Source organism: Palaemon carinicauda, chromosome 5 (assembly GCF_036898095.1).
Source record: "Palaemon carinicauda isolate YSFRI2023 chromosome 5, ASM3689809v2, whole genome shotgun sequence".
In the NCBI taxonomy this organism is placed as follows: Eukaryota; Metazoa; Arthropoda; class Malacostraca; order Decapoda; family Palaemonidae; genus Palaemon; species Palaemon carinicauda.
The window spans coordinates 116874557-116895277 of record NC_090729.1 but is presented as its reverse complement, the minus strand read 5'-3'; the positions used below and the strand labels follow the sequence as shown (position 1 = coordinate 116895277).

The window sequence follows — 20721 nt, the reverse complement described above, 5'->3', positions numbered from 1 at the left end:
CTCTCTCTCTCTCTCTCTCTCGATTTCGCACCTAAGAGAAGAGCCCACTTACGTTTCGTCAAAAAAACAGGTTATTTGACCAAAGGAAAAAACTGAAAGGTTTTTCAATTAAAAAGTTCCTTTAAAATAGAATTTAAAACATTTAAGCTTTGAAAGAAGAATGAACAAAACGTCAGAATCGATTTACTCTTTCTGCAAAGTGAAACCGTGATACTCTCTCTCTCTATCGTAACGATAGAGCGCAAACTGCGTAGCATAAATAAACTAAACGTTAGTTCATCTTTGAAACAGTACGAAGACTATTCAAAGAAAATCTTTCATAAAATATCTATTAAAAAATATTCATTTAATAAGTTTTAAATCATTAGCTCTTTAAAAGCTATTTACGATTGAAAGGGCTCAACGTTGTTTAACTTCGGTTTCCAAGTTAGGACCGCCTACTCTCAGGAAAGGTCGCATATAAACAAATCATTAAAATTTATTTTGATGTTTATTATTAATGGAAAGCTAATCGAAGAGGCCTAATAAAGGCGGTTGAGATATAAAATATATAGAGGAAAATCTATAATTAATTTATAACGTGATAGGATAATTGCTAAAAGCCTAAACACACTTCCGTCTAAGGGAAGGGTCGGCCATTTAAAAGTCAAAGAAAGTCCATACTCTCTGTCATCAAAAATTAAATCTATCCAAAAACGAGTTCAAGATTTAAGATGAAGATAAAACACCTGCACTGCGAAAGCTCAAACCAAAATGAAGTACTTCACCAAATATGTTGAGAAAACTCCAGGTTTACAGCGAGTATTGATACGTCTTGTCGTCAACGTCGACAGAGAAGAATTGAAGGTTTTGTTTACATACAAGAGTGGTATCTGGCCGACAGTTGGCGCTGGTGGGCACACCCGCAACCTTCATAGCGATCGCTCGCGAGTTTTTTGAGTGTGTTTTCTGTCGAGCCGCAGAGTTGCAGCTATTATATATTCACCAGCTAAGTTAAATATTTAAAATTGTAAGTTTCATATCATGTATGTTGTCTACCCATTTGTTTCCTTGCCTAAATTACCAGTTTGTTGGGAATTTTGAAGAATAAAATCTAATTTGTTAGACTGTTTCAGTTGCGTTATTGTCACAAGTCATCTCAATTGCTAAGCAGCCAAAGTCAAAAGCCAGTTTGTAGTCAGGTGGCCAGGACCATTCCACTTGCCATCTATTAGCTGTAGTTGTAGTGATCCTTAAAAGATGAAAGATTGTATCTACATAGGCACAAATTACTTATTCCACATGTGCAAAACAAAACTAATACTACAAGATATTATTGAATCCTCCAAATATTCTATGCAAGCTGCCATTTCTTATGAATTAAGTATTACTTTTTAAAATAATTCAGAATAACAAATACTTACATGAAGTCCTAATACCTTGCAATCTGGGGGGGGGGGGTCTATAAATATTGCAAAAATCGAAGAGATGGACATGGGACAAAACTGTAATAAAATATTAATAAATTAAAGATCTCTATTTCATCTCACTACAATATGAAATAAGAAATAATACTAGCAAATCAACTGCACCTAAAGAATAGAAAAATGTTTGAAACAAAAATGATACAATGGCACCATCTTCAGTCACAGGGCAATAACAAGATTGTTTTCTCTCAAAGTATTAAGAAATAATAAAAAACCTACCTCCACTAGAAAGTGGTAACTAGCCTATGACTGAAGAAAAAGATAACAATCACGAGAATACTCATTAAGGAAGTAAATGAAGTACTTAGAAAAAACAAAATCAAAACTATTAATAAATACTTGATGGCTATAGTGGATTCGAAGTCATTGATCTCAATGTTCTATTAAATAAAATTCCCAGCATCAATGAGCAAGCTACACACAGTCACACCCTGGCAATCTCAGGTAATTAGAGGCATGGTAAAAGACACACAAATGGCATACTGTACATTGGTTTAGTAAGACTACTCACCATTGCTTTTGCACAGTTAACTTGCAAGCCCATATATGACTTCAAAGAAGTGGTGATTTGATAAAATATAGTTTTTCATACAAACCTTTCCTTGCCTACTCACTGCCGTTTTAAGGTCTACTATAGGGCGATGAGTTGACCATATATTAGAGAAAACATTGCTTGTAAACACATACTGTATTCTACCTGAACATTAATATGTAGCCTACATGGAAAGTAATGCAGCTATACAAGGGGTCACTATCATGGAAACCCAATGGAGGGTACAGTACTTACCCCTAACCAAAAATGAAGAACATTAAAGGAGTAAACTTATCACTTATGGTATGGGGAAAAAATCTTTCTTGTTGCATGTGTGATGTTGCGAACTTACATAATACATAAATGATATAGTAGATAAGTCATCACTGTTGTAACCAAAATAAATATCAAACATCTACCAGAAAAGTATTTTCACACTTTCACATATGTAAAACTTGAATGAAATACTGTTTTGTATAGTGTATTATATAAAATACAAAGGAATAAATGTTTAATACAGTGCACATATGGGGTATTGTAGTGGCTGTGCCACGAAGAGAACCCGTTATCTTGGAAACAGCCCGCATAGGTGAGGATGTAAAGCCATGCATCTATCTAAGAGTAAACAATGTAGGCACATAACTAAACAGCAATAGTGCAAGAAGAAAATTTGCACATTCTGAAATTCTAAAATTAATATAAGTAGTTCCAATATATGCCTCATTAAGACATGTAACACTGAAAATGCATAATCTGTCTTGTGCAGGGAAATGAGAGAGATTCGTCATAATCATCGACATTATTGCCGTGTAAGTTCCACCGAGGTCATCAGAGAAGTCCATGATGTTTTTGCAAGGAGCTAAACCCTCCCTGGCAAGCATGGAATTTAAGGCATGCACCATGGAATGGTCCATATTTTAGAGGAGATTTTTCAATTACTCCAATTCCTCAAATGATAGGCACACACCATGGAATGATCCATTTGGTAGAAGGGATTTTTCAATTCCTAAGACTTCTGTACCATCTCCCCTAACTTCGAGTGATACAGTGTTCCCCTTTATCACTCAAATCTTTTTCTTCCCTCTTCCTTGCTTGCTGAGGAAACAAGATTAGCAAGGTCCTCCTTGGTTAGCCTAGCATCATACCCTTCAAGTACTCCAAAACGTTGTCCTCGGCCACTTTCTCGAAGACTTTCGGATGTCACCTTGTCCCAATGGCACGATCTTCTTGGCCGTTCGATTGAAGATATTGTCATGGGTGTATTCTATGATGTCCTTTTCATAGTTGGGCCAAGGACATATCCAGCAGGCATATACTATCTGTGGCTTCATGACTTTGAAAGACTCCTCTACGAAAGGGAGGCAGTTGGCAATGAAGACTCAGTACTACAGGATCATCATTTATGGCCGATTACAGTTGCATCATAACCTGGTTGGTGCAATGAGCCTTGAAATTCCTCAAACTAATAGAACAGCCTTCAAGATCAGAGGCAACGGAGAATATATAACGTTCCCACTCTTACCATAAACTGCCACAAATGTCATGGCCTACCATTAAAAAATATTTTAATTTTTAGGGTCAGCTTCAAGGAAGACGCAAAGTGAAATACAGGTCAATGTTGAAATAATGGGAGTGAGGGTGAAAATTACTTTTAAGTTCTAATAATAAGAGCTTTGAGTGAGAATGCAAGGTGAAACCACATGTTAGTATTGAAATAAATTTGATTAAAATGTGTTTCTTTCAGACAAACCATTGCCTTACATAGCCTTGCACTTGAAGTTCAAAGCATACTCTCAGAAGTTCATGGGTAAAATGTTTTACCTATATTCAGCATCATACAATTTAAGGCTCCCATTCACCAAGGGAAATATGCTGTGATAGGAGTGTTTAAATTGCACCCTGTTAGTTAATAAGCAGGAGTAAAATGTTTAATTTCATATTTGACGATGAAAAATTGTCAGTCATTCCATACTATAGTCTGAAAAATAAGTTATATTACAGACTTTTTCTTTTTCCAGGCTCAACCTGGTCTCTTACGCAACCTGACTGTGCAAGCAGCAGATCCTCCACTAGGTTACCCAATTTTTGCCAGCCCTCCTCTACGCTTGGCTGTCCCCTGGTTAAATGCCACCTTACAGCAACTTACATCTGCAAAATAAAAGACATTTCTCAATTTTACCAGAGTATCCACAGTTAGAGCAAGTGTACGTAACTAAATTTACTACCATAAACTGTAAATGCCAAATTATTTCTTCTATGATCCGTTAATTTCTTTTTGACAAGTTATATATTGATAACATAATAATATACTTATATGCTTGGGTAAGCTGGTTGTAAGAACAGTTTGGGTACAGAAAATTTTACTACTTTTAAAGTATGGAATTATGAATCAAAATTATGAATACAATTAGAAAGGCAATTGCTAATTACCTTGTTATACGAAGTATAATTGATAGAGGACTAACCCTGAGGAACAACTCTAGCTTTCTGCATACTTAGCCATACATAATACCACCAGTATCCTTCATTATTATTTGCTATTGTATATTTTCTTACCTATCTACAATTTTTTCTTTGACTATTCTTTCTTTGAGCTTTTATTTCTTTAATCCTTTCAATCTCTCCCTGTCAGATGTCGGAAATGTTTTTTTCTTTAATCCTATAGCAGAGAAAATTAATTTCCATTAATATAAACAGGAATTTTCCATATTACGTAAAATCTTATATACTGTACTTGAAAAAAATAGAGGACATGACTTAGATAATGTCTTATGGGCGTAAAGGGAGATTTAAAATAATTCCTATGGGATCCATATAGTTTTGATATTATAGCAACTCTCTTTAAATGACATTAAGGCTTTCAAAATACAGTGAAGTTGTTTTATGAAGTGGTTAAGGACTTTTTAATGTATGACCTTGCTGTATAGTTTATATACAGTAGCACTACTTGGCTGACTACCCCATCTAGAGGTAATGAAACAATGCAGTGCATAAAAACTTCCAAGTTATTAAATTCATCTTGCTCTATATTTAACTTTTAATGGCAGAATTCATACTTAGACACCTATCATTGAATATACAACTCAACCTACATAAAATTCCTCTTTCTCCGATTTTGCGATTTACTAAACTCACCTCGTAGTAACGGGGGATTTTGAGGAGGGAGAAGTCTAATTGGAAAGGGACCTTTGGTAGTGGTATCACTCGCCCCAGTTTTAATACCGACACCCTTTAGGGGTGAGCGAGCTGGGTATATTCCTGGCATTCCATGCAACTTTTTTCTCTGGTATATTTAGCAATATTTATGCCTTAGAAATGGTGCTTTAAGGAGCATTTCACTGGGCGACACAGGTCCCTCGCTCAGAAATAGATTTTTCCTTCGTCAAAATCCCTTTTTTTTTTCTATATACTTTTACATGTACTATCTTCTATCAGGCTTTACAGCCTAAGTTAATGAATCCAATCTAATGAGTAGATATTTGGATGATTTTTTTCAATACATGAAAATTCTTTTCATTCAGAATTTGCTTTTACAATTCCACTTACTGTATATGATCAATAACCTATACTATACTCTATAACTATATATAACCCAGTATACAAAGCATGCAATTTGTAATTAAATGCTTGAACAGCAGCAATTTACTCTTTGTCTAGATGACTTCCTAGCTTTCCTCAATTATGATTTCAGTCTCCAAGTTCTAGAAATTTATATATAAACCAAAAATAAACATTACTTAGCTATGTAAATTTTCACAATAAGACTTGAAAGTCACAGTTTAGCTATTAAAAAATACAATTCCAAAAATCATTTTACTAAACCATGCTATGAGTCTTTCTCTCACAATTTTTTTTTAAGTTACTAATGTAGTAAGGAAATTGCTTGGCCTCAACATTTGCGATTAATGTACATGCCCCTCCATTTGGGGTTCACGAGTTATGGAAAATATATAATTCCAGACTTAAAATTTTAAAAACAATATTATGTACCTTGTAAAAAAATTTCTTTCTTGTGATGACCTCTGTTAGGTATCTGTATAATCCAAGAGAATGTGATTGAAAAGAAATTCTGTGTGAATATTTAATCATTGGTTTGTTCATGTGTGTCATTGTAATTACTGTGTAAAAGCATCTGGATGTTTAGTGTAGAAATGTTTTAGTTTTATGTTAAAATAGTCACAATGGAAAACTAGGTACAATCTTACCCTCTTGTACAGTGAGACATAATACCCTGTAATTAGATATTTTGCCCACTTACTACATTCCTATATGTTTTACTATCTTCTCTTCAAAATGATACAGATATGTGATATTTGCTAGTCTTGTTAGATATACAGTGATACACAATATAGAGTACAAATTTTTATATATGTATAGTTATTAAAATACTCTGGGGAACAAGTACTTATAGGTATGGTACAGTACTGGAGTAAAAGTTTTGGTTGAAATGGCTATTATTGTAACCATTCATAGTGAAATCATTTGCAGACTGAAGTTTGACGTAACTATGTTATCAATTCAGTGAAGTTTGTCTTTCATTTTTATATCAGTTATGTACATTACAGTTTAATTGGCTCAGAATATGAGTTATTCATTTGGAAACAAATATGTCTTTAATAATAGCAATCTGAATTAACCCAGAAATAGTATGTTGCTTTTTATTTTCAAGGCTCACCACTGCATATTTCAGATTATTCTTTTAAATTGGTGAAACCTCCAATTTCTGATGCCCATTACTCTTTCAATGAAATTTAATGAACCATAATTAACAGAACAAAAATGTTCCATAAAAGCTTCAATTAAAAGTGAATTTGTAAATATAATTCCTGTACACTTAAATGTACAGAGTCATGACAATACGCATTCTTCCTTTAAAAGGGACCCTTTTACACCAGAACTGTACAAATATAGTAAAAAAAAAAAAACATAGAATTAGAATAAAGTCAAAACTTTTTTAGTTTACTGTATCGATGTGTACTTTACATTATGGAGTAAACCCTTAAAACCCTATTCATGGCAAAGTCAGTTTTTCTGATATTAACATCGAAAGAATTAACTGTGTGTCTGAAGCATACTCATGATACTTGGTCACTTATAACCACTGAAAATGCATTGACTACTTGTATCTCATTAAATATTTCATTCTAATTATCACTGCTATATCTTGTATACCTTTGTTATTATATACTCTTTTCAAGCCGCTAAACTTAAATTATTTACTTAAAAATAGCCTTCCTGACAATATTAAAATTTAATTATGTTGACAGCCTATATAAGAAAAATTTATCGTGTAGTAGTACAGTAGTTAGTCAAACTAAGAAGATAAAGCTTTATTATCAAAAATTAGTAATTCAAACAATGTGATTTTTATTTTTGTAATATATGTGACAAGAGCACTATGTCTTGTATTACTCTCCTAAATTGTTACTAACATCTATTTTAATAGTTATGACCAATCTGGGGTTGGGTCTGACCAGCAAAATAAGCTAGCGAAAAATAAAAGGGGAGAACCAAAACAAACCACAAAGTATTCAACTTGAGTGGAGAAGCAGAAGTGTAAGTATCTATAATCAAAAACCACTAAAACTTTGTGAAAATCAAAGCAGAAACTCCGCAAACACTTAATCAAAATGGCCCTGCTGAAAGGAATGGCGACCAGCATATGTATTTACATTTACACGCTGGTATTGGAGTTGTAACAGCTACCCACGTTATCAATCCTATCCCATATCCTTCTAGACAAGGTTAACTCTATTCGTGAGAAGGATACCCGTGGTTGTGTTTAAACACGTCCTTGTTACATACATGATATCTTTCAGGATATTTGCTCCAGGGGTTGCAACACAGTGATACCTGTGTACAGGTAAAATTCTCAGGTATATCATTCGCAGAAATATCCCAAGTAGAAAGCTGCCTTGAGGAACTTCCATCAGGACGACGGGGCTTGAGCCCAAAAACAAATCTTTTTTATGTCAAAACCCCCTGTTTATAACAGCAATGAGAATTAGTGCTAAAACAAACAATCAAAAGTTACAAGATGGGAGGAAATGTGTGAATGATCCTGTAAATGGTCTATGCCATTAACATGGGGAAAATGCAGCTTTGTGCAGACATAAAAAAAAAAATGACAAATTTGAAGATAATTTGTATTTTTCCTAACCATACAAACCTTAGCTATTTACAATGGGTTTACCTTTTAGCGTAGCTGGAATGACGAGCCAATAGTTTTCAACGAGGGTAGTTAGCGGGGGGTAGGGGAAGGGTAGCTTGCTACCCCCCCCCACCCCCCCCCACACCGGTGATTTGCTTCACTTCACTTAGAGGTAGGATTTGACTTGGGGGCCAGGGATGGCGGGCAAATATGTGTAAATAGCTAAGGTTTGTATGGTTAGGAAAAATACAAATTATCTTCGAATTTGTCATTTGTTCCATAACCGAAATACAAACCATGCTATTTACATTGGGTGACTTACCCCTTAGGAAGGGTGGAAAGTTCCCAGCCTTACTGACTTCGGCTTTGCCCGAGGGCTCAATCCCTCAGTGAGCAGCACTTGAGAGAAGGAGCCCCTGCACCTCACAAGTTCCTTGCTTCGCTAGGAATGAGTGGCCTACATAAGTTGTGTGTGGAGGAAGGTGTGACTCGTCCTATGAAGTTGACCTTGAGACCTTTAGATAGGAATCTAGGATAGGACGTTCCCAATACCACCTCGTCAAGGTATGGGGGACGCAACAGTATTAAGCTTAATACTAGGAGCACAAAGAAGCATGGGTTACCTGCAGAGGTCAAGGTCAGCTATGCGAGGACCAGGATGCTGCTTCCCCAAGAGAGGGGAGAATGAAGAAAGAAGTAAGGGTCAGACATACTCTTTCATTCACGCAGACTAAAACTGGGTAACAACGCCCTCAACCTACTTCTACTTGTCCATAAAGGAGCCTGAGGTTAGACCAGCTGTTGTGCAGCCACCACAGAGCCGATAGAAAACGTATCTACGCTCCTGTGGGTCACGTCTTGCAGGTAGGGCTGTGAAGGTCGTCTGACGCTTCCAGACCCCAGCTTGAAGTACCTGCGTCACAGAGAAGTTTCTCTTGAAGGCCAGGGACGTAGAAACACCCCTGACATCGTGTGCCCTAGGGCGACGTGACGGAGGAGGGTCTGGATTCAAGGCATGGTGGATAACCCTTCGAATCCAAGCTGAGATGGTGTTCCTGGTGACCCTCCTCTTAGTCCTGCCTGTGCTCACAAACAATGCTCGCACTTGAGGACGGACTGCAGCCGTTCTCTTCACGTAGTGCCTCAGACACCTCACTGGACATAGTAGCAGCTGGTCTGGGTCGCTTGTTACAGAGCGGAGACTCGCGATCCTGAAAGAGTCGAACCGAGGATCCGGCACTCCAGGATTCTGAGTCTTGGCTACAAACTCAGGAACGAACCTGAACGTTACCTCCCCCCATCCCCTTGAATGGGCGATGTCGTACGAGAGACCATGAAGTTCACTAACCCGCTTGGCCGAAGCCAAAGCGAGCAGGAAAGCCGTCTTCCAAGACAGGTGGCGATCGGAGGCCTGGCGTAAAGGTTCGAAGGGAGGTCTCTTAAGAGCCCTGAGAACCCGAACCACGTTCCAAGGAGGAGGTCTCACTTCCGACTGGGGGCAGGTAAGCTCATAGCTACGTATGAGTAGAGAGAGTTCTAGCGAGGAAGAAATATCCACGCCTTTCAGCCTGAAGGCCAAGCTTAAGGCTGAGCGATGGCCTTTCACTGCCGAGACAGAAAGGCGCATTTCCTCCCCCAGATAAACGAGGAAGTCCGTTATTGCTGGAATAGTGGCATCGAGTGGCTAGATACCCCTCCCACGACACCAACCACAAAAGACTCTCTACTTCGCCTGGTAGACTCCCTCAGAGGACCTTCGCAGGTGCCGAGACATTCTCTCCGCAACCTGTTGCGAAAAGCCTCTCTCCGTGAGGAGACGCTGGATAGTCTCCAGGCGTGAAGCCAAAGCGAGGCCACGCCCTTGTGAGGGATGTCGGAGTGGGGTTGTCTGAGATGCTCGTGTCGTGGAGGAAGTTCCCCCGGGAGCTCCGTCAGGAGCTGCAGAAGGTCTGGGAACCATTCCGCGTGATGCCATAGCGGAGCTACCAGAGTCATCGAACAGTTGACCGATAGTCTGGTTCTGTTGAGCACCCTTCTCATCAGACAGAACGGTGGGAAGGCGTACACGTCGATGTTGTCCCACCGTTGCTGGAAAGCATCTTGCCAGAGTGCCTTGGGGTCCGGGACTGGGGAGCAGTACAGAGGCAGCTTGAAGTTCAACGCTGTCGCGAACAGGTCCACAGTCGGGGAACCCCACAAAGTCAGGACTTTGTTGGCTATCTGAGGATCCAAAGACCACTCGGTACTCACTATCTGCGAGGCCCTGCTCAGACTGTCGGCGAGCACATTCCTCTTGCCAGGAATGAAGCGAGCTGATAGTGTTATCGAGTGGACTTCGGTCCACCTCAGAATCTCTACTGCAAGATGGGATAGCTGCTGCGAAAAAGTGCCTGCCTGCTTGTTGATATAAGCCACTACCGTGGTGTTGTCGCTCATCACCACCACGGAGTGACCCGCCAGGGTCCGTTGGAACTGCTGAAGAGCCAGAAAGACGGCCTTCAATTCTAGCAGGTTGATGTGCAGGCACTTTTCGGATTCTGACCAAAGGCCTGAGGCCCTCTGGTTCAGAACGTGCGCCCCCAACCCTTCTTTTGACGCGTCTGAAAACAGAGTCAATTCCGGGGGGAGGATGAGAAGACTCACTCCCTTCCGCAGGTTCTCGTCGACCAGCCACCACAGCAAGTCCGTCTGTTCCAAAGATCCTATCGGGATCACAATGTCCGGGGAATCGGATCCTTGATTCCACCGGGACTTGAGCTGCCACTGTAGGGATCTCATCCTGAGGCGGCTGTTTGGAACCAGACGAGCCAGGGAGGACAGGTGACCTAAGAGACGCAACCACGACTGGGCGGGGAGCTATTCTCGCCTGAGGAAGGGATCCGCCACCCTCCTCAGCCTTGCTATCTGGTCGTCTGATGGAAAGGCTTTGTGGAGATTGGTGTCTATCAGCATGCCTAGATAAACCAGTCGTTGGGATGGCTGCAGAGAGGACTTCTCAAGGTTTACCACGATCCCCAGATCCTGGCAAAGACCTAGAAGCCTGTCTCGGTGCCGAAGAAGGGTCGACTCCGAGTCTGCTAGAATCAGCCAATTGTCCAGATAACGAAGGAGACGAATGCCGTTCCTGTGCGCCCAAGATGAAATCAGGGTGAACACTCTAGTGAACACCTGAGGAGCTGTGGAGAGACCGAAACACAGCACCTTAACTGGTAGATCTTGTCGTCTAGGCAGAATCTTAGGTACTTCCTGGAAGACGGATGGATTGGGATCTGGAAGTTCGCGGTCCTTTAGATCCAGTGTGCACAAGTCTTGTGGTCTCACCGCAAGTCTGACCGTGTCCGCTGTCTCCATGCTGAACCGGGTTTGCTTGACAAACCCGTTCAGAGCCGAGAGGTCGATGACAGGTCTCCAGCCTCCAGACGCCTTCTTTAAAAGAAAGAGTCGACTGAAGAAGCCTGGGGAGCCGTCGACGACCTCCTGGAGAGCACCCTTCTTGAGCATGGTCTCGACTTCGGCCCGAAGGGCCAGCCCCTTTGCCGACCCCGTGGCATAGGAGCTCAACGACACTGGATTCGCTGTCAGGGGAGGTTGAGACGTTGTGAATGGGACGCGATAGCCTTGGCCGATCACTGAAAACATCCAAGCATCGGCCCCGTGTTGCTGCCACCTGCGGACGCAACGCTGAAGGCATCCCCCCACAGGTGGACACGCAGGGGGACTGCCACCCCTAGGATTTGCAGCCGCGGCCGCTACCCCTAGGAGTCTTGCCTCCCCTGGAGGACTTGCCGCCCCTCTTGACCTTGGCTGGAAAGGGCTGGGGCTTAGACACCACTTTCTTAACTGCCGGTGCCTGCTTCGGAGCCTTACGAGGCTGCTGCTGCTGTTGCGGCGGAGCTGGAGGCTTATAGGGCCGAGCTGTAAGGGCCCAATGGAGGAGGGAGTCCGTGCTAGATTTCCTCCACCTCTCAGCCGTTCGCTCCATGTCCTGTGGCTCGAACAGATTCTCCCCAAGAAGGGAAGCATGTCTGAGCCTACACACATCCACAGCGGGGACCTTCGGATGAAATCTCTCGGTCACCGCATCGCGCCGCTTCAACACTGAGTTGGCCCACAGGGTGGTGACCTGGTGCGCCAAGAACTCGATGGAGCGGGTGCCCGAGAGTAAGAAGGTCTCCAGGGCCTTCCTATTGGTCTCCTTAGACAAGTCCTCGGAGCGCAATAGGATGCCCAGAGTTCCTAGCCAAAAATCCAACCACGAAGTGGCCTGCATGGCGCACTTCACGACCTTCTCATGGCTCAGGATCTCCGACGCCGAGAACGACACCTGCCGGGCAGAGAGCTTCTCAAGGGGCACTCCCTTCGCCAGCTCCTCCACGGAGTGATGGAGAGGAAGAGCGAGACTGGACTCACCCAAGATCTCAAAATACCTCCTCTGCTGGAGACGAGGAGGAGGGATGAGTTTGTTCCTGGCAGAGGAACGACTGGAGGAGGCAAGAATCGTGAGCTGGGCGTTGGCCATGGCTCTGGCACTCTTCAGACCCCGAGACCAGGGCAGAGCCACACTGGACTTAGGGGCTTTCCGAACGTCGAACACTTCGTCCAAGACTGTGTCCTTGCCTTCTCGGGGGGCGATCACGGGGTCCATGAACCCGTTGAGTTGCCTCATCAGGCTCAGGACCTGCCAGAAGGCATGTTCAGATTCCTGCTGATCTCCTCCTTGCAGGCTGGCAGCTAAGTCTCCTGTCCCCGGAATCTCTTCCTGGGGTGAAGCGTGGACGTTCCCCCGGCGAGCCGCGGGTTCCTGGCGAATCCTCGAAGATGATTTCGGGATGGTCTTGGAGTCCTTGGGTTCCCTCCTGGGAGGGATACAGGATCCCAACAAAGAGGTTCGAAGAGCCCCTTCCGCACGAGACTATTCTCCTCCATGAAGAGAAGGCTCCCCCCTTGGTGCTGAGGGGAAGACTATCGCTTCACTGGACTCACCCGAGGACGGAAAAGCCTCGTCCACGGGAGAAGGAGAAAACGCTCGAGCAGGAGAAGGGGCCTTCCCGACAGACCTCTTAGGAACCAACTTCTCCCTCGGGGAAGTCACCACAAAGTCCACTCCTCTCTTTCTCTTCAGCGTAGGTGAGGCAGCCGTTGGTTTGTTGCCCTGATTGGCGAGTGCTGGTTTCATTACCCTCACTAACGCCCGCATCAGAGGACCAAACCAAGTCTGTTGTTCCACGGACACAGAGTCCGAAATCCTCGCTGGAGGAAAAGGGATCGGGCGATCCTTCGGAGTGGACACCACTGGACCTGCCTGAAAAGAAAAGGGGGAAGAAGACGCACTGACCTCTCTGAAGTGTCTTCCCTGTCCTACACAACAGTCCTGCGTTTAGATGGAGGCGATCCAGAGCGCTGTCTGGGAACACGCGTTCCTGCTGCTATCACTGGCTGTGAAAATCGGCGCGAATGGTGGTCGCGCGGGCGCGCAGGCGAGTGATCCCGCGGGCGCGCAGGCGAGTGATCCCGCGGGCGTGCAGGCGAGTGATCCCGCGGGCGTGCAGGCGAGTGATCCCGCGGGCGCGCAGGCGAGTGATCCCGCGGGCGCGCAGGCGAGTGATCCCGCGGGCGTGCAGGCGAGTGATCCCGCGGGCGTGCAGGCGAGTGATCCCGCGGGCGCGCAGGCGAGTGGGCGCGAGGGCATACAGGCGAACGAGCGCGTGGGCGAGCCAGTGAACGAATGCGTTGGCGCGATGGCGAGGGAACGCGTTGCCGCGTGGGCGAGTGAGAACGTTCTGAAGATCGCTGGCGACGTTGGTCAGGAGACCTGGAGCGCGAGGGAGAGCGATTGCGAGCAGGCGATCGGTGGTGCGCAGGCGAGCGATGGCGCGTTGGCGCATGGTGACGCGTTGGCGAGCGATAGCGCGAAGGTCGCGCAGGCGAACGATCGCGCGAGGGCGAACCATGTCCTTCCAGAATCTCTGGGCGACGGCGCGTTGGAGACCGCATGCGCGCAGGCGATAAGTCACACGGGCGATCCGGAGATCGCCGATGTTCAGGTGATCGCTGACGAGCAGGCGATTGTAGAATCGCCTGTGAACGCTGGCGAGCTGGTGATCGCTGGTGAGCAAGAGGGCGACACGTGAAATCCTGTGAAGGAACAGTCGGCGCGGCGCGTTCACGAACAGGAACAGGAAGCGCGTAGGCGCGTGGGCGAACATGTGCTTTAGAAACACGCGCTGGAGAAAGCGGGCGATGTTGTGCAGGAACAAGCTGAGGATCGCGAGAGCGCTCAGGAGACTGATGGCGCGCAGGGCGCCCAACAGGGACTGCAGGATATTCAGAGACCACAGGGGAGCGCTGGCGAGCAAGAGGGCGATGATCCTCAGAAGAGCGCTGACGAACAGGAGAGCGCTGACGATCAGAAGAGCGCTGACGAGCAGGAGAGCGCCCGTGTGCTAACACTACAAAAGGGCGAGCAGGGGAACGCTGGAGCGCTGAGCGCTCTTCAGGAACAACAGGTTGAAGGATGTCCTCAGGAGAGCGCTGGCGAGAAGGAGGGCGAACATCAGGAGCGCGCCGGCGAACAGGCGAGCGCTGACGAGCAGGAGAGCATTGACGAGCAGGAGAGCGCTGACGAGCAGGAGAGCGCCTGTGCGCTAACACTGCACGTGTAAGGGAAGAATCCCTTTGCCCCGAAGGGACCGTTGCCCGTCGGGTGACGAGGTCCCCAGAAGGTGAAGTTCTAGCAGGAGTAGGAGACCGATCCCCAGAGAGGTCTAAAGAAGCTGGAGCTGTAGGCTGTATACGACGAGGAGAGTCCCCTTCGGAGGAAGAAGATCCAAAAAGGCGCCTCTTAACACCCTTATAAGGGGATGGGAGGCCCTTGTGACGCAGCAGACGGTGAGCCTTACGGCGAAGGCAGCCACGAGGAAGATCATCAGGACCATCAGTCCTCCAAAGGGGAGTCTCAGTCAAGGCACTCCCCTTCAGAGGGAAGCTGGACAGCAGACGAGCCCGTAGGACTCCCTTCCCCCTTCGAAGGATGTACGGAAGGGGGAGGAGAGCCGTCCGCACCAACATCCCCAACTGCAGCTGCAGAGGATTGCCCCGCCCCGTCGGAGGCCTCTGCCACCACGACGTCGACGATAGACAGAGGGTCTACTTCTGCTATCACCGGCGACTGCTTAACGGCGGCCCCCAACTGGACAAGGTCAATCAGGGCAACCCTGGAGGGCAAGCCCTTAAGCCCCAGGGAAGCCCAAATCTGTAAAAGATCATCATTAGACAGTGATTCATCAATAACCTCCCCCGGAGGAGGAGGGGGAACCGCCCCGCTATGGGAGGCGACGCCCTCTCCCCCCACCCAAGGTCGGGAAACAGAACTTGGGCCTGCGCTACCACTCGGCCGACTCTCCTTAGGAGCCGAACGAGGGGGAGCTTCGGAGGAGGTTTGGGCGGCGAAAGAAGAGTCCCGAGAACCTTCCTCCTTCAAGGCAACCCCGGAAGGAGAACGGTCTCTCTTGGACTTCTTCTTACGCCGGCGGCCAAACCTCTCCCACTGGGAGGCAGACCACTCCCTGCACTCACTACACATTTTCCTGATCACACCGTCAGCCTCGACACTGCGGGCAAAGGGCACGTACGCATAGCAATAATAAAGGTGGTCAACTTCTAACACACACACACGCTGTAGAGAAAAAGCAGAAAAAAGATTAAAGGCTGGCAACGAGGACGATGGACAGACACGTCTGTTCATCGCCGGAGCCAAAAGTGAAGTGAAGCAAATCACCAGTGTGTGGGGGGGGAGGGGTAGCCAGCTACCCTTCCCCTACCTCCCGCTAACTAGCGCGGGGGTAATTAACCCTCGTTAAAAACTATTGGCTCGTCATTTCATCTACGCTAAAAGGTAAACCCAATGTAAATAGCGTGGTTTGTATTTCGGTTACAGAACAAATTAGAATTAAACTACATCCATCTCAGCCAGAATATACTGCACAGAAGATATTTTTCCCATCAAAATTTGGGAGTAAACACCACTAAAGAAAGCCTTGCTAAGTAAATTTAGGAATTATTCAATAATAATATACTTTCAAAGTTAGAAAATCATTGGCATTATAAACACTATCTTTAAGGGTTTAAGAGAATGGTACTGACCAAATGGAAACCATAGGTTTTAAGGCCTATACCCTTTTAGAAAACCACTCCAACTCTAGTTCTCACTTCTGAAGGAAACTTACAATGACAAACTTAAATGGAGAAGACATTACAGTGGAAACTTTAGACTGAGATGTGTCAGTTTCTTACTATATGGATAGAACTCCAGATTCTTAATCCTAAGCTAACCAGAAGTTTCCTGAATTTTCTCTTCTGAATATATGAAAAATTCTTGAAAAAACTATTATGATTAGTCAGGTAGTTCATTACCTATGAATTAAAGAGGAAAATTAACTGAAATATAAGTTTAGGAAGTTCCTGTGGATGGTAAAATGCTACATGACATGATGTATCACTTGTAGATTCCACACCCTTAATAGCATGTAATTGCACATAAGGTGGTACAACAATAAGTTGGCTCTACACCCGTCACAGTTGTTACACTGTTTAAGGAGCTTTAAACATCCAACTTTCATACTATAATCACCGAGAATATACTAATTCCTTTATGGAAATAAAAAAATGTCTTCAAGGACTAACGAGATATTATTAAACTTTTCTTTGGGTATTCTATAGTGACTGAAGACTTTAAAATCAGATGGAACCTGTTGGTGTACCGAGTTTGACGGAAACAGTTAACATAATAAACTCTTTGGTCATTTCCAAGTTCTTTTGAATATAAAGTTCTACATTCCTCATCTAGAGAGGATGAGAAAATGAGCTTTCCTTCTTTTCAAGTCGTTAACACTGACAAGACTTTTCTGAAATGGGTACATGTTCTGAATAGGTAGCTAGCTGGCAAGACCTGCTTCAAAGAGTGAACATCAGCAGAAACATGACAGGAGACTCTAAAGGAGGAATAAGCTTAAGCTTATGCAATGTTGGTTTTCTTATAGGGGATTGAAGAATATTTCAATATTCCCAAACCTTTTGTCTAACAAACCATTAAACTCAGATCCATGCTCTCTTTTGAGTCATCAGGACCAAACACTTCTACATTTTAAATACCCAACCCCTTAACCTGACCTAAATCCAGGAAACCGATCATGAACAAATACTTTCTTTTCTCTTTAGTTAGCTTCCCTATTTTCACTATTTTCAGCTAAATGTAAGAAATCTAACATATGCTGCTCTGACAAAAGGGCTACATACACACACTGCATAGTAAAAATTTTGACCAAACTACTTTTGTTGACAGGAGCTAATTCTTTGCATTCTGGACAATATCTATAATTTACAAATGTGGAAGATTCATAGGAAGTGGGCACCATAACTATAAATGGCTATGTCACAGGGTTGAGGGAAGCGACTTTTCCAGGGAGAAATTACTAGTTTGAATATTTGTTAATAGTAAGTTGGCTCTTAGAAACCAATACAATAACTAGAGGGGCACTCAGTAGAGAACATGCCTTTGCCATGCTACATCAGTAACTAATAATTCTTGTGCTTCAAGATATTGCTGTGCAAGAAAAGGATGCCATCAACAAACTGTAATACCTAACCATATAAATGTAAATACTCTTATACAGTACACAGCAATGTATACATGTACTCTTACTTTCCCAAAAAAACTCAATGCCAGATAAAATAAAAGAGCATAAGGAAAAAGAGAAAGTTGGTCTACCTTCTGTTAAAGCTAGGCTAATATGTCTTCGGAAGTGATTAAGGGACCTAAAGTAAGGCATGAATTATAAACAGTTTGAACTATTTTCAAATGAAAGGCATAAAATACAAAATTGCATCTTCACTGAGATGCATTTACATTTTCATGGGAAAGGTTCTTTGAGAGTTGCAGCAACCGCTTTGATCATGAGCTTTCTCCTTTAGCGAAGGTGGAAGTTCAATCAATAAAACTCTGCTTCACCTGTGAACTTCCGTAGTAAGACTGACATAGTATTCTCTGACACAAACTTAACCAAATCTTACTATAGAAAAAGAGGAAAAGATTCCTTACTCTGTTTCTAGAGTGTTAAGATTCTATTCAAATGAGCCTTCAGTGCTCATACAGGGGGATCTCATTCAGGTGCCTTCTTGTGCAAACCTCTAGTTTTGTAGATAGTTTATGCTCTAAATTTTAACAAGAGTAATAAAACTGGTTGATTAGAAATGAAGCCAACATGGTATGATAATGCTTGTACTTAACTTCAAGCCCTAGCAAGGGATGCAAGGAAAAGGATTTTAAACAAAGTCTTTAAAACTAATAAATTCAATGGGATCATAAGGGGTAATGGACAAACAAAGTATAGTACTGTACTATATCTAGGTTCCAGATGTTCCTAGAAGAGCAGCCTCAACTATAAAGGATCAGTCTTGCACACAGACAGTACCGAAGGACAAAATATCAAAAGTGTCGAACAGACATTGTGCTGACTAGAGGTAAGTGATTAATTACATTATTGAAGCACTGCAATGCCAAAATACTTACCCATGTGGCTAACTCCCTTATTGAAGTATGTATTACTTGCCAAAACAGAAAATCAAGGAGAGAGGTTAAATTTTAAGAGAAGCGAGTCATAGCGAAGCAAAGAAATTGAGCCATGTGAATAATTAGATAACTGATGAAACGCCAAAATACTCACTTACGTGGTAAATGTGCATGGCATAGCATTTACCTCTTGCCAAAATGGAGGACCAAGGAGACAGTAAGTAGTAGGTTGACCAGGGCACCAGCACGAGCCACCTGTATATTACCACTAGAGAGTTATGGGGTTCTTTGACTAGCCAAACAGTACTACATTGGATCCTTCTCTCTGGTTACGGTTTACTTTCCCTTTGCCTACACATACACTGAATAGTCTGGCCTATTCTTTAAGTATTCTCTTCTGTCCTCGTACACTTAACAACATTGAGATTACCAAACAATTCTTCCTCACCCAAGAGGTCGACTACTGCACTGTAATTGTTCAGTGGCTACTTTACTCCTGGTAAGGATAGAAGAAACTCTTTAGCTATGGTAAGCAGCTCTTGTAGGAGAAAGACACTCCAAATTCAAACCATTGTTCTCTAGTCTTGGGTAGTGCCATAGCCTCTGTACCATGCTTGAGGGTACACTCGGGCACACTATTCTATTCAATTTCTCTTTCTCTTGTTTTGTTTAAGTGTTTATAGATATATAGGAAATATTTATTTCAATGTTATTGCTCCTAAAATATTGTTCCTGCTGGCTACCCATCTAGTTGGAGTATGCCTCCCTCATCCCCCTCCAGGGATACCTCATGACTCACTCTATAGAGATTAAGCGGAGAACAGCTGTTGGGTTCTTGGTCGAGTACATTCGCATACTACGGGTTGTCATAACCGTGCTCTTCCCCGGCCGCTTCGATTGGCCATCGGGTGGCCGGGAAGCTTACGAGTTGCGTTTGAGGTATTCTTCAGACGTGATTTTTTTCATTATGTTCATTATTTTTATGTTGAGTTAACCTACTGTTTCTGTAGGCTATACTACGTTTAGCTGAAGTAATCACGGAAGACTCTCCTTATGTTTTATATTTTTAGCTTTATAATGTTATAGTTGTCTTTTGTTGTCGCTGTTCGTTAAAGGTACCCGGGGTTGGCGGGGGACATTGAACCCCTCCCCCCCACTTCCTCCCCTTTTTCGGACTCTCCTACGCTAGGAGGCATGTTAGACCCTTTGGTTTTAACTCAGCTCCCTGGAGCCAACGGGAGAAATGTTATTTATCAACAATTGTTATCTTTATACATCCCCGGCTCTGACGGGATGGTACATCCTCCGATACGACAACATAATACCAATGAATGATCATAAATGGGTATAATTGGTATAATTAGTATCAATTAGTTTAATTTTAAATACATAAGTATGCTCCGGTCAGCTTTAAGATCCCGGAGCCTCCGGTGGTCCCTTTGGGATACTCATGTATCATTTTTATTACAGGTGGTCCGTTGCCAGATGACGGCCTGTGCGGCTGTTCTGCAGCAGGCATGTGGGCATGAGGTCTGCCGGTCCCATGCCCCGTGTGCGGTGCAAGTCGATGACCTTCTGGTGTGGCACCCGGACAACTGTGAGGTTTGCTACGGGTTGGTCTCCACACTGACCTCTGATTCGGTAGGTTTTCCCGTCGACCAGTATCATAATTTATTATTCTGAATATAATCTGAAATAGATTTTTTCCTTCGTCAAAACTCCCACCTTTTAAATATAATCCGACCGGGTTTAAACTGATTATTTTTGTATATATATATATATATATATATATATATATATATATATATATATATATATATATATATATATATATATATATATATATATATATCCAAATAAGCCATATATACTGTATTTTTGATATACAGTATTAATGTCTGGATTCTCTTAACGACCTCGGGATCAGAGCCCCAGGCGAAATCACACAAAGACAAGAGCTTGGCTCCGGCCGGGAATCGAACCCTGGTCGGCAAGCTTATATAGA

The 20721-nt window shown here is 43.6% G+C and overlaps 1 protein-coding gene and 1 long non-coding RNA gene across 2 annotated transcripts in view; one reads left to right on the top strand and one right to left on the bottom strand.

The window, feature by feature from the left end:
- The window catches only part of pcx (pecanex), a 56721-nt gene extending 52485 nt beyond the window's left edge, over positions 1-4236 (top strand). Inside the window, exon 18 of the mRNA XM_068373968.1 lies at positions 4017-4236. Coding sequence (XP_068230069.1) covers positions 4017-4157 — 141 coding nt within the window. The 3' untranslated portion in view covers positions 4158-4236. The remainder of the gene's footprint in view (positions 1-4016) is intronic.
- The window catches only part of LOC137641430 (uncharacterized), a 40609-nt gene continuing 21291 nt past the window's right edge, over positions 1404-20721 (bottom strand). Inside the window, exons 2-3 of the long non-coding RNA XR_011044515.1 lie at positions 4002-4146; positions 1404-1484 (exon numbers count right to left, since the gene is read on the bottom strand). This is a non-coding gene — a long non-coding RNA (uncharacterized lncRNA). The remainder of the gene's footprint in view (positions 1485-4001; positions 4147-20721) is intronic.